The 14,583-nt window shown below is 30.3% G+C and overlaps 2 protein-coding genes and 1 non-coding gene across 8 annotated transcripts; 1 reads left to right on the top strand and 2 right to left on the bottom strand.

Annotated features, from left to right (window-relative positions):
• Positions 1-18: 18 nt before the first annotated feature.
• Positions 19-4,388, bottom strand: LOC105630704 (MADS-box protein SVP). 6 transcript variants are annotated; one of them, XM_012212607.4, is made up of 10 exons: positions 4,315-4,388; positions 4,129-4,196; positions 3,482-3,704; positions 1,578-1,656; positions 1,329-1,390; positions 1,142-1,241; positions 1,004-1,045; positions 694-735; positions 465-616; positions 19-240 (listed from the first exon to the last, which is right to left on the bottom strand). In XM_012212607.4, the coding sequence occupies exons 3-10, from the start codon at positions 3,661-3,663 to the stop codon at positions 222-224; spliced, it is 678 nt and encodes a 225-aa protein (XP_012067997.1). In that variant the 5' UTR covers positions 3,664-3,704; positions 4,129-4,196; positions 4,315-4,388; the 3' UTR covers positions 19-221. The 6 variants fall into 6 exon arrangements, with proteins under 6 accessions (XP_012067997.1, XP_012067998.1, XP_089581939.1 ...); XM_012212608.4 differs by having other exon boundaries at positions 3,482-3,694; positions 4,315-4,364; XM_089725813.1 differs by lacking the exon at positions 4,315-4,388 and having other exon boundaries at positions 3,482-3,821; positions 4,129-4,299.
• A 6,092-nt stretch (positions 4,389-10,480) lies between these two features.
• On the top strand, positions 10,481-12,900 carry LOC105630993 (Chaperone DnaJ-domain superfamily protein). The gene is made up of 2 exons (XM_089726472.1): positions 10,481-11,818; positions 12,544-12,900. Exon 1 carries the CDS (start codon positions 10,586-10,588, stop codon positions 11,693-11,695), a length of 1,110 nt encoding a protein of 369 aa, XP_089582598.1. The 5' UTR covers positions 10,481-10,585; the 3' UTR covers positions 11,696-11,818; positions 12,544-12,900.
• A 387-nt stretch (positions 12,901-13,287) lies between these two features.
• On the bottom strand, positions 13,288-14,178 carry LOC105630705 (uncharacterized protein At5g64816). Its single transcript, XR_016322454.1, has 2 exons — positions 13,969-14,178; positions 13,288-13,827 (listed from the first exon to the last, which is right to left on the bottom strand). It is a non-coding gene; the product is annotated as an uncharacterized protein At5g64816 (transcript).
• Between the last annotated feature and the right edge of the window lie 405 nt (positions 14,179-14,583).

Genomic DNA, 14,583 nt, shown 5'->3' with positions numbered 1-14,583 from the left:
ATATTTAGACTCGAGACCTTTTATTTTTCAATTTTTCTCTCAAATATTTTTTATATATAAAATGATCAATTATATCACACTTAATTAGTTTTATATATACTTTTTTCCTGAATTGTCAGAAATATGCTCATCATAGATAAAAACTTGCTTTTAATTAGTTTGGGTGCAGAGATAGCCCATCCATCGAGAATGGGTAAGTCCTTCCATGCATATATATCCACTCATCTCCAGAAAGGCAACCTGCAAACAGTTGAAAGAAACCAAATGAATAAGAACAGAACAATATATATAATTGCTTGATATACTATATATATCTGGTATTAATTAGGATCACTTACAATTATAGATTCTTTTTCTTTTATTTTTCCTTTCTTCGCTTATTTTCTTTTTTATTTTTGCCACTTGCAGGAGGAGAAGAATAGGGTTTTATATATACAAGGAGAAAGTTATAGATACAAGCTTACCCTAGTTTGAGGGAAGTATCAGAGCTATCATCTTCAAGAGGAGGACCACTGGTGCAGCTGCAGACATTGGTAACAGATTCTGATGATAAACCTTCTTCTTGAAGACGGATATCTGACTCCACAACTCTTTTTCCCTTGCACAGATTCATCATCTGCATTATCAAACCACCATTAACAACTCTCATTTAATTATATCTCTCACTGTATTAATTCATCAATCTATCTCTACCTTCTGCTTTAGCTGTTTATTCTCTTCCAGCAATTGCTCTCCCTGCAAACGAAACAAACGAACAAACAAACATCATTTATATTTTGATTCTGCTACTAATGCATATTTAGCCTATTGAAGAATAATAAAAGCAACATTTGTGAAGATGAAAACGCCGAGCCATGGGCGTCTGTCCCTCTCTCTGAGTAAAATGTAGTTATCCATGTAAAGTTGTATTGGAAATGTCATTTTCCTATATCTATTTCCGCATTTTTCCTGTCGCAAAAAAAGATTAAAAAAAAAAAAACAGTGGTTGGTATTGTAACCTAACCTTCTTTTCAAGTGCAGAGATCTCATTCATAATCCGCTCTCCCTGGAAAAGAAAAAGGAAAAATATTAAGCAATAAATGGAGAAATCATATAAGCTTTTATATATATATATATATATATATAGTGCGTGCAAGTAAACCTTAGTTTCAAGCACACGGGTAAGTCCTGATTCAAGCATTTTTTCCAATTGCTGTAATTCCTCCACATTTAGGCCTCGCAGATCCTCTCCCCTCATCTGCCTGTTATACAAAATTAACGATCCTTTCAATTAGTTCTATATAACTTAAAATCTGACATTAATAACGAAAACTATATATATATCATACCTGAGTTGATGAGTCTTTTCAGCCACCTCCTTGCTCAACCGAGCGTGATTGCTATTTTCAAGCTATAACAACAATAAATGGAATTGGTTTCTGTAAGATGAGTAGCCATACTAATATAATCTGCAGAACTTGGTAGTCACAGAGAAAATGAAACAAAGAATGTAGAAACAAATAGCAAAATTTTGTTTGATATTTAAATGATTGATATTGATTAATAGAAAACTGATAAAGCTAAAAGGGTTTACATACTTGCAATTCAAGAGATGGTCGGCCAAGTTTGTCGATATTATTTGAATGCAGATTATACCTTGCGATTATGTCCTTCATACTTCAAGAAAATAGCAATATACACTGTTAGTATTACAATTTTGAGGAGAATGAAGGGGAAAGAGTCAGTCAAGTTTGAACTTATTTGGACTTTACCATTCTCAAGTTGAAGAATTTCACAACACACACATGTAAATCTTCTCCAACTGGGTAGGTTCAAAATCACAAGTTTCTATAAGATTAATTACTCGTTTGTTTTAGCTGTTTGTAATAACTGGTAGCTGTAGCTAGTAATCGATAATTGTTTAGCAATTGGTCGATGAATGCTGATTGTTTAGTAAAATTTTAATAATAGTCACTATTAAATGTAAAAATATCCATTACAAATTAGTTACATTAATTTTTTTATATATAATAATGTCTAATAATTATTTATTTTAAAATAATTAAAAATAAAATGATCACCTGAAAATATATTAACTTAACAAAATAATTTTATTAATAACTACTTTTATAAAGTTAATATAATTCAAATATAATTTACAGACAAATGAGCAAGCAATGATTAGAAAAAACTTTAAAGTACAATTGATTGAATGAGCAGCTCCTATCTGTTATTAGATGCTAATTAAAATCTTTACCAAACACATGTGGTCTAGCTGTTAAGTGCAAATTACCCATTCGATATATGAAAAAGTTAAATCAAATTTCTCTTAATTGTGCATTTGATAGTAATTGTTTCATATAGTCTATAGTTGATAGTTAATTTATAGCCGAACCAAATCTAACTGATAACTGATATAAGTTTCAATCAACTGCTATAACTACGTTAAATAGCTCAAATCAAATTCATGCGAAATAAAAAATAACACTTTTAATCACCTTTATTTATTAATTAGAATAAAACATTATAATCAAAAAATAACCTTTTTTTTGTTTGACATGAAAAGAAAAGAGTATAATATTATTTATTTAAAGAATTACACAAATAGTTATCTTGATTACAATTTGATTTGATTTTAAAAAAAAGAACAAACTATATGAGTTAAACTCCTTTCCTTTGATATAGTCACTTAATAAAACTATATATACATAAATAAAAACTGAAATTGACTCTATTATTTCATGAGCAAGAACGTGTTATTTATATATCAAGAACGTAGAGATGTTCTTAAGACAATCATAAACCAAACTGTAATCAAGAACCCAAATCGCATAATATAAGTGAAATTAGGAGGGAAAAAGTGTAAATATACAATTTAAAATATTGAAGAAACTATCTTCTTGAAAATTTCTTAATAGGGATTATCACAAGAAAATTGATTAAACCCCAATTTTATTTAGTCACTAATGGCTTATCACAAGAAGAAGTAAACAGTGATTAATATATATTTATCTCTCTCTAATATATATTAAAAAGAATTAACTAGATGGCACTGTTACTAGTACAAGTATAAATAAAGATTCCACATAAACAGTAATAGTAATCAAAGGGTCAAGCAAAGTACCAAAAATATGCAATGTAATACAAAATGGGTTTTGATTATCATTTTCCTAATGGATTAGACAACAAAAGTACATTTCTCGAACTCTATGAAGAAGATTGTGTTTAATGCAGAAGACAAACTAACATTATAAACATGTCCAAGTTGTCCTTAATTTTCTTTTTCTTAATAGGGATTAATGGTTTATGAGAATTAAGCATGTCTTTTTATTTATAGACAGAAGTTTGCGAGACACGAAGCTTCTTGTTCTAAAAAAAACTATGAAATTAGAGTTTATTTATTTCCCGTTTAATAAAAAAAATGGAAGAGTTGGAATAAAGAACAGATGTGCATACATTTTTTTATATATATAAATAGATCTAAGCCATCGAAGAGCAATACCTGGAGCTAGAATACTCAAATAGCTTCCCAGTAGCAGAAAAAACGATAAGAGCAACCTCAGCATCGCAAAGAACAGAAAGCTCCTCAGCTTTCTTGAAAAGCCCTCGTCTTCTCTTCGAAAAGGTCACTTGCCTTGCTGTAATATTATCAATTTTCTTGATCTTGATCTTCTCCCTAGCCATTTTTTTGATCCTTTTCTTTCTTTCGCTCTTTCTTTTTATTTCTTAAAAAAGAACAGGAAAAAAAAAAAAAAAAAAAAAAAAAAAAGAGAGAATCAAGAACCAGATATATGATTTCATCTACATTTGCCCGTCCGTACAACCAAGAATAGGGATTATTACTGCATAAAATGGCAAAGAAAGGAAGAGAGCTCAAAGATCTTTCTTTCCTACTTTCAGAACCAAGAAAAAAAATCAAGAATACCAAATATAGTTAATTTCTACATTTGTCCGTACAATCAAGATGAGAAATTTTAACGCATAAAATGGCAACAAGAGTGAACTCAAAAGGCTACGGTTATACAAATTGAAGACAAGAATTTAGCAAAACCCTAGCTTTGAGGAAAAGAACACCTAATAAAGTTCAGATCCAAGCAAAAGAAAACCAAATCTTGAACTCATAAACATGCAAAGATACAACATACGTACCTAACTAAACCACCTTTCCAGTTTTAGCAGCTTTGGCTTGAATTAGGTCCGATCAGAGAAACCCAAACCTACCAATTAGAGAAAGAAATGAATAAAACCTCTAACTTATTTTCAGCATATGGAAATAGTGAAAAAGAAAGAGAAACAGTTTGGTTTTGGTGTTCAAGAAAGGAAAGGCTACAATACCTTCCCTTTGTAGCTAAACAGGAGTCTTTTCCTAACTTTTTTTTTTTTTTTTCCTTAAAGAGTTAATATATATATATATGCGAGATTATTAAAAACAGAAAAAAAGAGATTTGTATTGGATAAAAAGGTTAAAAACAAATAGCATTCTTAATTTTAGTAGTTAAATTTTTTATATGTCAAAGAATATTTTTTATTTTTTAAAATTATAAAAATAATACTGATTTTTTTTTTTATGCATCCAATCGCTTTCCGTACAAAGTTAGCCATCCTGCAATCACATCATGGGCTGATTTTTAATTGCCCCTTCAGCAGCTCCCACCGTGTATCGTACCCTCTTTCTGGCTTTCTGCTTATCCAATCGTCAATCACTATTATTATTATTATTAAGAAAATTTCTTTAAGTGAAACCTGTAATGAACTAACTATAATATATACTAATATACCATACCATTATTAAGTTACTTATTATATATTCTTAATATATGTTTTTTGGAAATTCTCAATATAAGTAATTAGGAGAAATGTTATGGTTGTGATATGCTTCTATTAATTAATTCTTAAAAAACATATAATTAAGAAAACTTTCTCTCTTTGCATCCATACGTCTTATTTATTGTTTCTATTTTCAATCAATTGGGATAAATTGGATCTCAGTAACGCTATATGAATCCTTGAAATGTCTTAAAAATATTAGAAAGATAAAGGAGAGGAGTCCTAATGAAATGATTATAATTATGTCAGAAACGTGATAAATCAATACAGTTCTTAAAATACTCAAATCGATGAGACAAGATAATAATTCAAAATCGACTTATATTTTAGGACAGAGAGAGTAAAAAATTATTTTAGTAATATATAACTTCACAATATGTTGCACAAAGACAATGCATGTCACGTGCAATGCAACATTGACAAAGGTTGGAGTTGTTAATATTGTAAAAACAAAGAAGATGCTTCAGTGTACACGTATTTGTGTATGTGGTCCAAAAAGTAGTGTCGTCCATTTCAACTTTCAATACAATTCTGTATTTTCATGTATATATTCCAACCTTTTTCTAAAAAAAAAAAAAGAAAAAGAAAAGAAAAGAAATCTTTTACAGTTATCTTCTTCTCCGTAACTGAGAAGTGTTGAGGGCGTGCTTGTTTGAACTTGGAGAAAGTGTTTTTCAGCCAAGATAGAGTTTGGCAGATTGCCTCATTCACTTCAAATCTCACATGCCAAATTCAAGAATTTTGCTTTCACTCCCAATCCTCCCCTAACCAATTTTTAGATAATGTTGCACGTGTTCATAAGACTTTATTCTTGGTTTAAAAACTTGGCTAAAACATAATAAATGTTACCAGACAACTATTTATATACAGTATATCTGTTCCCGTTAATTGTTATAGCTATTAGGTTTAGTTGTCCGTAGTTAGATAATCTTTATCTCAAAATCAATAGTTACTTGTGGAAGTATTTATTATATAAGGGTAATATCGAAAAAACATCATTTATTATTTCTCAAAATACTTAAAACGATTTATATTTTGGGACAAAATAATCACTAAAAAACTTTGGGACAGAGGGAGTAGCTTTTATACAGCACTTTAAATTAGAAGTGTTTGGTAAAAATAATTATTTAATTAGTTATTCAATTTATGGTAAAAAAAGAAATTAGTTATTTAATTAACTAAATTCGAAAAAAAAAAAATGGATATGATTGTAAAAAAAAAAATTAAAACTAAACACCGCTAAAACGTTATAGTGTTTAAATCTCTGAAAATTGTTATAAAAGCTATATTATCGAAATTATAATAAATAGAGAGAGTTTTAACTTATCATCTTTACGAGATTTGAATCGTTTATCACTTCAATCAATGCTTTATTAACGAGACTTCAATCAATGTCTTATTAACGAGATGTTGAAGTATTTAACGTGTAAAAATAAAAAAATAAAGTGCTATTTTTAGATAAATAAATCTGTAGAAAGTTAAGAGTGAAAAGACGATTAAAGGTCTCAAGTGAAGGAGGAAGAACAAAATAAAAAAAAAAAAGAGAAAAGAAAGTGCAGAAAGGGTGTGGAATGTCTCAAATATGACGAGACATTTATCTTTTTTCATAAGATTTTCTTTTTTTTTTTTAATCAATTGTTGCATTCACACACAAAAAAAAACAAAAACAAAAAAAAAAAAGAATATATTGAAGAATATAATAAAAATATCATGTCAAGACTCTATCAAAAAGGGAAAAAAATATTTTTCTTTTATTAAAAATAATTTTCTTAGTAAAAATTATTCTTTCTTTTGCGCAAAAAAAAAAAAAAAAGGGATGCAGAGGAATCATTGACCACACACGTCTTCTTCTCATAAGAGTAGTGAAGCTGCCTACATGGAAAAGGGAGGCAATCGCAGTTTCTAGGATTGAATCTAATTATATGTACAGAGATTTCTAACTTTGCTTTTAAGTTTTAAGATTCTACCTTTCATCAATCCGAATGTATTTTTACAATATTTTTTAAATGATTTATTAGTTATTAAAAGGAAAATTACTATTTAGTTACAATTTACAACTTTGTGGTCAAATAACTACGACATTCGTAAGGTTTAAAATCCCATTGATCTCATCATCCTATCGGCAATAGAAAGAATTATCATTATGGACAATTTGGGCAGCAAGAGCCTAATAATTACTTATTTAATATTATTAGTGTTCTGAAAATCGGATTGGTCAATGAACTGAATGATTCAACCAAATTCAATACAATTCAACCGGATTTTTATATATAATATTTTTAAATATATTTATTAAATACAATTCAAAGTAGAGGATAAAAGAAATTTTGATATCAAATAAAAAAACATTCTCCAATTTGGCTTTTATAAATAAATATAAAAATTAGTAAATAATTTTAGACAAAAAAATAAGATATTACTAAATTTAATACTAAAAAAACTCAATTAAGTATAATAAAATATAATATTATTTTCCCACTTATATTTAAAGTTGAGAAATTTAATTGTTTTAATTCATATAATAGGACCTTGGATTTAGAAATAAAGAGGTCCAAAACGAATAAAATTATTGGGCCAACTCTTAAGAGGCCCAAATTAGAGACAAAAACTCAAAACTTAAAACGAACCAATTTTTAACTTGTCTGGTTCAACGGTTGTTGGCAATTTTCATCCAGTTTTTAGTGATTTGTGTCGATTTTTTAAACTTTCGGTTTCTTTATGTAACTCGGACTGGACCACTGTTCGATTTTCGATTAAACCTGTCGAATAGGCCGGTTCGGTTCGGTTCGGTTTTCAGAACCATGAGTATTATTATTACTTCATCTCAAAATATAAATCTTTTAAAATTTTTACATAAGGATTAAGGAAGCAATTAATTTTTCTAAATTATAATAAATTCACCAAATTATCCTTTATTTCAAAACCAACGGTTGCTTGCGAAGTATTTATTGTATTTGGTGTAAATAAGGATAACTTGAAAAAATATCATTTATTATTTTTTAAAATATATAAAACGATTTATATTTTAGGACAAAATAATAAATAAAAAACAATTTATATTTTGGAAGAAATGCAGTATTATTATTAGCTTTTGGACCAAAGCCTATTGGGTCAGTTTAGGGCCCAAACTGCCAATTGCTGTACAATAACCCAACAGCTTCAAACCTCCACTTGGTGTTGGAGCCGACTGGCTCCCTCGTTGTTTCCGAATCCTTAATGTGTCCCACCGCAGGGTCCCATTTCGGTTCAAAATAGGATGTGGTTGGATTTTGTAATTCAACGTAATATGTTTTGGGCATTGTTGTCTATTCGTAAGCTATTAAAATTATGTGTTTGATTATCATAAACTTCGATGTTTATCCACAATTAATTTTTAAAATTATTACAGTTGTTTTAAACATTATTTTCCATTCATAAATTGAAACCATGTTTTATTAAAATATAATGTGTATTTTTTTTTTTTACATTAAGAATATTAGACTATTTATATAATTAATTTCTTAACGAAATAGGAAAATAAGTTTAGTTTTAAATGCAAAAATAAGGAATTTATAAATATTACACCCTTCCTTAAGGCGGTAAAGAAAATTTTGTGACAAGAGCTTTGCAAATCATAGATGTTTACCATTATATGAATCAATTGTCTTATTTTGCTAAAAGATTAGAGAAAATTTACATTTTATTTAGAAAGGAGAGGGAAAAACAATAGCGAAGAAAATAACAGGAGAAAATAATGAAGTACTCCCTCTATCTATAAATATAAGCCATTTAAGATAGTTGCATGTTAAATAAGAAATTAATTAATTCTCTTAAATAAATTTTAAAAATTACAAAGCTAATTATTGTATTTAATATAAATAAGTGTAAAATTAAAAACACACTATTAATTACTCATTTATAACCAACCATGTATGGTTTAATTGATTTTCCTATCTTTTCAAGCTATCTCCACCACAAGAGTTACCACCAATTTGGTAAATATTATGCAAAGAATTTATAACGTTATTCCGACCCCAATCTCTTACTCTTATAGCTATGAATTTATTTAGAAAATTAAAAATATCAAATTTGATTTTTTAAGCTAATTTTAATCTTTTTAACTTATTTAAATTGATTTAAAATATCATATTTGGCCATTTCCGCTTATAAAATAAGTAATATTAAAATTTTTATACATATTAGTCTCAGAATTATGAGGATCTCTTAATAATGAATGATACTTGATTGTAAATTGATATTAATCTTTTTCTAGGAGGAAGGCTCCTCCTTATACACTTGATGTGAGAGCGCTAGCTGGCTTATGCAAATAATGGGGAGGGGTATTTAGAAATTATCTCCTAATATAAAGCGCATATCATTTATGTTATTTTGATTTGTTATATGGTCTTCAAATCTCGATAAAATCGGTATTTATCACTTATAATTAAATTCTATCTCATATATGGAAAATTCTTATTTACTTGAATTTGAATTTTGATGTATCAAAAATTGGAATCGTATCTCAATTTCAGTTGTTCTAGTAATTCTACTAAAATTGATTTTAAATTGAACCAAAATCATCGCAACCCTAATTATGGTATGCTTATAAATTTCACCAAGCCAAATGATATATTGACATATAAAAAATAAAAAAAAAACAAAAAAAGAGAAAATCTTTAATCGTATTTGTACGTATCAATATATAATTTACTTGATATATATCAGAACTCATACACTAGAAGTAGGGCAGTTTGTGGATCGGTTTGGAAACAATAATTAAACCAAATCTAAAATAGTGGTTTGAATAAAAATTGAAACCAAAGTTAAATCATGAAAAATTTCATATCGAATAAACTTTTAATTGCAGTTTGATTTAATTTGGTTCAACTTAGCGATTTGAATGGTTTGAAAGAAGAGAATTAAATTTCCTTATCCGTCTAGTTAACAATAAAAAAAGAGAATAAATTATACTAAATATAAAAAATTAACTAATATAAACTATAACGTAAAATATTTATGATATGATTTTAAATAGTTGTTGAAGTTTAAATTAATTTTTATACGTTTATTTTAAGTATTACATATTTAATAAAATATTAATTCAGCAGTTTATAAATATAAAATTTTAATTTTAATTTGCTTTTACATATATTAGTAAAAATTTATAAAAATTTATAGTTTTGTCACGTATAATTTGGATATATTATATAGTAATCTATTTTCCAAGAGTTTTTAACATTTGTACTTTTTTATAAAATAATCATATAATTTATCTAATTAATATAAAATTATTACTTAATTACTATCCAATATAAACTAATTCCATAATTTGTTATCGAATATAAATTAATTAATGCAAAGAAAATTTGCATTGAAAATATTGAATTAGATTATGATTATTTAAAAGTTGATATATATATTATATAATGGTTTGATTCGATTTAAGCGATTTTGATTACAGAACTGTAAACCAAATTAAAAATTCGGTTTTTAAATAACAGTTTGGATCGATTTCATCCATTTGAGCGGTTTGATCAACAGAAGTATTTCTCTTACTTAATAGCATCCCCTGATTTGAAATTTAGAATTATATGACGAAATGACCAAAGGCCCTCGATCGATCCTGCCCACCACCTATTACTCATAAAAAAATATGATCAAAAACAGAGCCCGATTTAGTCAACCTACAAAATATGGCGTGCAGCCACTGAGCATCCAGCCAAAGCGCACCCATCGTTTTCTTGCTTTGCCATTTTTTTCTCATTTCTCAACCCAAACCCACCAAAAAAAAAAAAAAAAAATGAACGAAAATTCCAACTCCACCAACAGAGGCGAAGCTGAGCGCCTGCTCGGAGTCGCCGAGAAACTCCTCCAATCCCGTGATTTCAGCGGTACAAGAGACTTCGCCGTCTTGGCCCAAGAAACAGAGCCTCTCCTTGAAGGCCCAGATCAGATCTTGGCCGTCGCCGACGTCCTTTTGTCCGCCGAGAAGCGCATTAATAACCACCACGATTGGTATGCGATCTTGCAAATTGACCGCCGGTCCGATGACCAGGATCTATTAAAGAAGCAGTACCGTCGGTTTGCATTACTTCTCCATCCAGACAAGAACAAGTTCCCTTTCGCAGATCAAGCTTTTAAGCTTGTCGCAGACGCTTGGGCTGTCTTATCGGATTCAGCTAAGAAATCACTATACGATAACGAATTGAGCTTGTTTTCTAGGGTTGATTTAACAAATTCAGGAAAATTACCGGTCAGAAGGAGCCAGCGACCAGCATCGAAGAAACACACAGGCGAGAGCGTTAAAACTTCTGTTAGTAGTAGTAATAGCTCAGCGGATCGGAGTCAAAGGATGAAGCTATCGTCTTTTTGGACTGCTTGTCCATATTGTTTTATTTTATATGAGTACCCTCGGATTTACCAGGACTGTTGTTTAAGATGCCAGAATTGCCAGAGGGCGTTTCACGCGGCGTTGATACCGTCGTTACCGCCGTTAGTGCCCGGGAAGGACGCCTATTACTGCTGCTGGGGTTTTTTCCCTTTGGGCTTTATGTTTGGGAATCCAGAAAGTGGTGCGAAAACCTCCGGGTCTGGGGCTGCGTCTGTTTTTCCAAACTGGATGCCTCCAATTTTTGGCCCGGGGCAGCAAAGTAGTGATAAAAATGATGGCAGCACCTCTACACCGCCAGCCTTTACCTCTGGGAACCAAGTGGGTGATAGAAATGGTACTGTGAGAGCAACTTCAGTACCAACACCAACAGCAGCAGCAGCAGCAGCACCAGCTCCAACACCGGTAAGGTCAGGGGCGGGTAGAGGCGGTGGAGTAGTTGGGAGTTCGGATGGGAGTGGCACTGGGTTTGCCGCAAAGAAAAGGGGAAGGCCAAGAAAATATCCCCTACAAAATGTTTGATATAAATTACAAGAGAAGGAATGAGAGAAGATGGAGGAAGTTTTTATGGCCTGAATTGGTAAGAGGTATAGAAGTCTCAAGCAAGAGGGCTTTATAGCTGGCACACTATGGGGAAGTCCATAGGTATTGTTTTTAACTTCTTGTAGTGGTATCTGTTGCTTCTTTTTTTTTTCTTCTTGTTTGTAGAGTTTAGATGTTTTTACCCACCGTGACTAACTTGTTAATTTAAGGTTATGAAATGTAGCAATGTCATTTTAGCAAGTTCTCACTATGAATTGGAGAATTGTGCCCTAATTGGTCATGTATATCTTGAAAGGGCATAATTTTGTTCTTTGTGTAGCCAAGTATATGCATTTTGTACTTTTGTGTTCATAAGCTTTGAATATGTAAGATCACTAAATAGGCATAGAGCAGTTTATTTCAGTGCAATAACCAAATTTCAATTTATTCATAATATAATTATCACTACTTGAGTTCTGTAATCTCATCCTAAAAAGGTGAATTTTGATCTGTAATGAAGGAAATTGAGTTCTCTGTTTTAGTTGTCCTCTTCTTTTTTATTCCTGGTATAAGATGACCATGAGGAACTAGTGATAATGCCTTTTTGTTCCCTCACCTTATCATTGATCATCATAGGGCAAGGGCATATTTTCTGTTATCTCCGAACATGATCAGAGACTAGTATAATTGGTAACAGACCAAAAATGTGGTCTCTTATCTTCCAACTGAAGTGGAAGATTTGAGCCTTGGCTAGATTAGAGTCAGTTTGTATTTTGTCAGAAGCTGTCTTTTCTAACACCATTTGTCATATATGACAATAAAGAACTCTCTTATGATCTTATTTGCAGGCCAAAATTTGAATGCTTTTAACGTTTGTTTCATGCTCTGCACCTTGGTAGTTGGTGGATGATTAGAGATGTCTAAGTTATGAATGAAATCGCGGTAGCCATGTCCTATAAGGTCATTTGGGGATGAACAAAACCACCTGTTTGGTGGTTTTGCCTCCCTGCTATGAGCTATGGAGCATCCTTGCTTTGTATATTTTAATTATACCGTGATTTGTATTTTTGTATTTCTAACTTGCATACTCATGAATCCTGGATGGATAGACAACAGATAAGGCGAGACTTTCATCTATCACATGGGTTTCGAACAAGGTTTGTATGTATTGGTAAAAGAAATGAATTCCCATCTATTGGTAAAAACTTTATATTAATACATCATTTCTTAATCTTCCTATCTAATTATTACACCATTTTAGGTCTCTTTTGATAAATTACTTTACTTCTGAGAATCTATTAACCAAATGTTAGGTTGTTTTATAAAACATTATATATTTTAAACTGATTTATAAGTTAAAAGTAGCTAATTCAAACACACTTTTCCGTATTATATTAGATTCTAGTGTGGCTAAATAGACATATTCATTAAATTTGTTTGACAAACGAAAAGTTTTTTATCAAATTTATTTGCAAATCTAATTTTTCATGTTTGGTAAAAATAAAATTTCATACTTTAAATTTTATGAAGTTGGCTATGCTTAAATCAAAGTCTATCAATATTGATAGGGTTCTACAAGTGAACTCTAAAAATTAAAAGGGTATAAGCAATGAAAACTAAAGAAGCAATTTCAAGTATAATTAGGTTTTAAACAAAGATTTTCAACAATAAAATTTAAGATGCTTTTAACATCCAGCCTCAAACCAAAGGATCCAAGAAATGAAAAAGAGTTACATTGAACTCTCAAGAATTAAGAGAGGAGGAATTGGAAAGTCCAAGGCATTCGCTTTGACACCTTCTTAAGCAAACATCATTCCAATTAGGCACTTGATGTTGATTAACACAGACAGTTCTTGCACAAGCATCAGCGCAAGCATCAATTTCAGAAACCCCACAGACAGTAACACAAGTATCTATAATTGGGTCCTTAGAAAATGCACCAACCTTCTTCAACATTCTCTTTGATGTACATACTTTCTCGCAAACAAATATTTCATCAGAGTTTTTTTCGCGCCCTCTTGCACTCTTGAGCCTTTCCTCTTCTGCTCTCTTTTTCTTCTTCCTGATCGCTTGCCCTGTAATTACTGCTGGTATTGCTGCACCTAACACTATCCACCATGGATCCACCATACCTACCCAAACAAAAGGTCAGAGAAAAATAGGGCAGAAATCAAATAATGCGATTATATGTTTTAAATCAGTTCTCCATCGAATGGAATCGCAAAATTTAGCGATGATGCGAAAGAAGAAAGAAATAGAAAGAAAGAGTTAACCTGGAAAGTTTTTTGCAACGGACGAGGCGGAGGAGACTAATGGGTACTGTGGAATCCGCTACAAGTGAACTTTGAGGTAAGCAAAGTGTGACATTAGATCCAAACTAACTGGGTCCCCGTCATGCGCTTGTAGAAATACACTATTCTTTTTTTTTTTTTTTCTCCGAACCTGATAACCTGTGTCTGCAAGTCTAATGGGTTGGAACTATGTTCACCTCGTCCGAGGATTATCTCAACGTGACAATTTTAAAATATTTAATTAATGAGAAGAAATTTCAACTAGACGGTTTGATTCTGAATTTTATATTTTTAATATCCGATCCAAACCATTCTAGAATAAAAATGAAACTGCATTTTAAGGTTCCGTTTATGCAATATCTTTTTTTTTTTTTTTTTCTCTTCTTAAATTCTTAATATTTGGCAAAATCTGAAAATATAGGTTAAATTTAAATTATAATTATTGCAAAACAATATTGCATTTAATATTTAGTTCGGTAACTAAAAGTTTTTACTAAAATTGAACCAAACCGAAAAATTAAACTTTCTTCAAGTTAATTAAAAACTGTATTTGAATCAAAGATTGAAAAACCGAAATACATCGGTTTAGTGCAGTTT

This window comes from Jatropha curcas, chromosome 9 (assembly GCF_041381405.1).
Source record: "Jatropha curcas cultivar XTBG-Jc1 chromosome 9, XTBG_Jcur_1.0, whole genome shotgun sequence".
Lineage (NCBI taxonomy): Eukaryota > Viridiplantae > Streptophyta > Magnoliopsida > Malpighiales > Euphorbiaceae > Jatropha > Jatropha curcas.
This window is presented reverse-complemented; position numbering and strand designations above follow the sequence as displayed.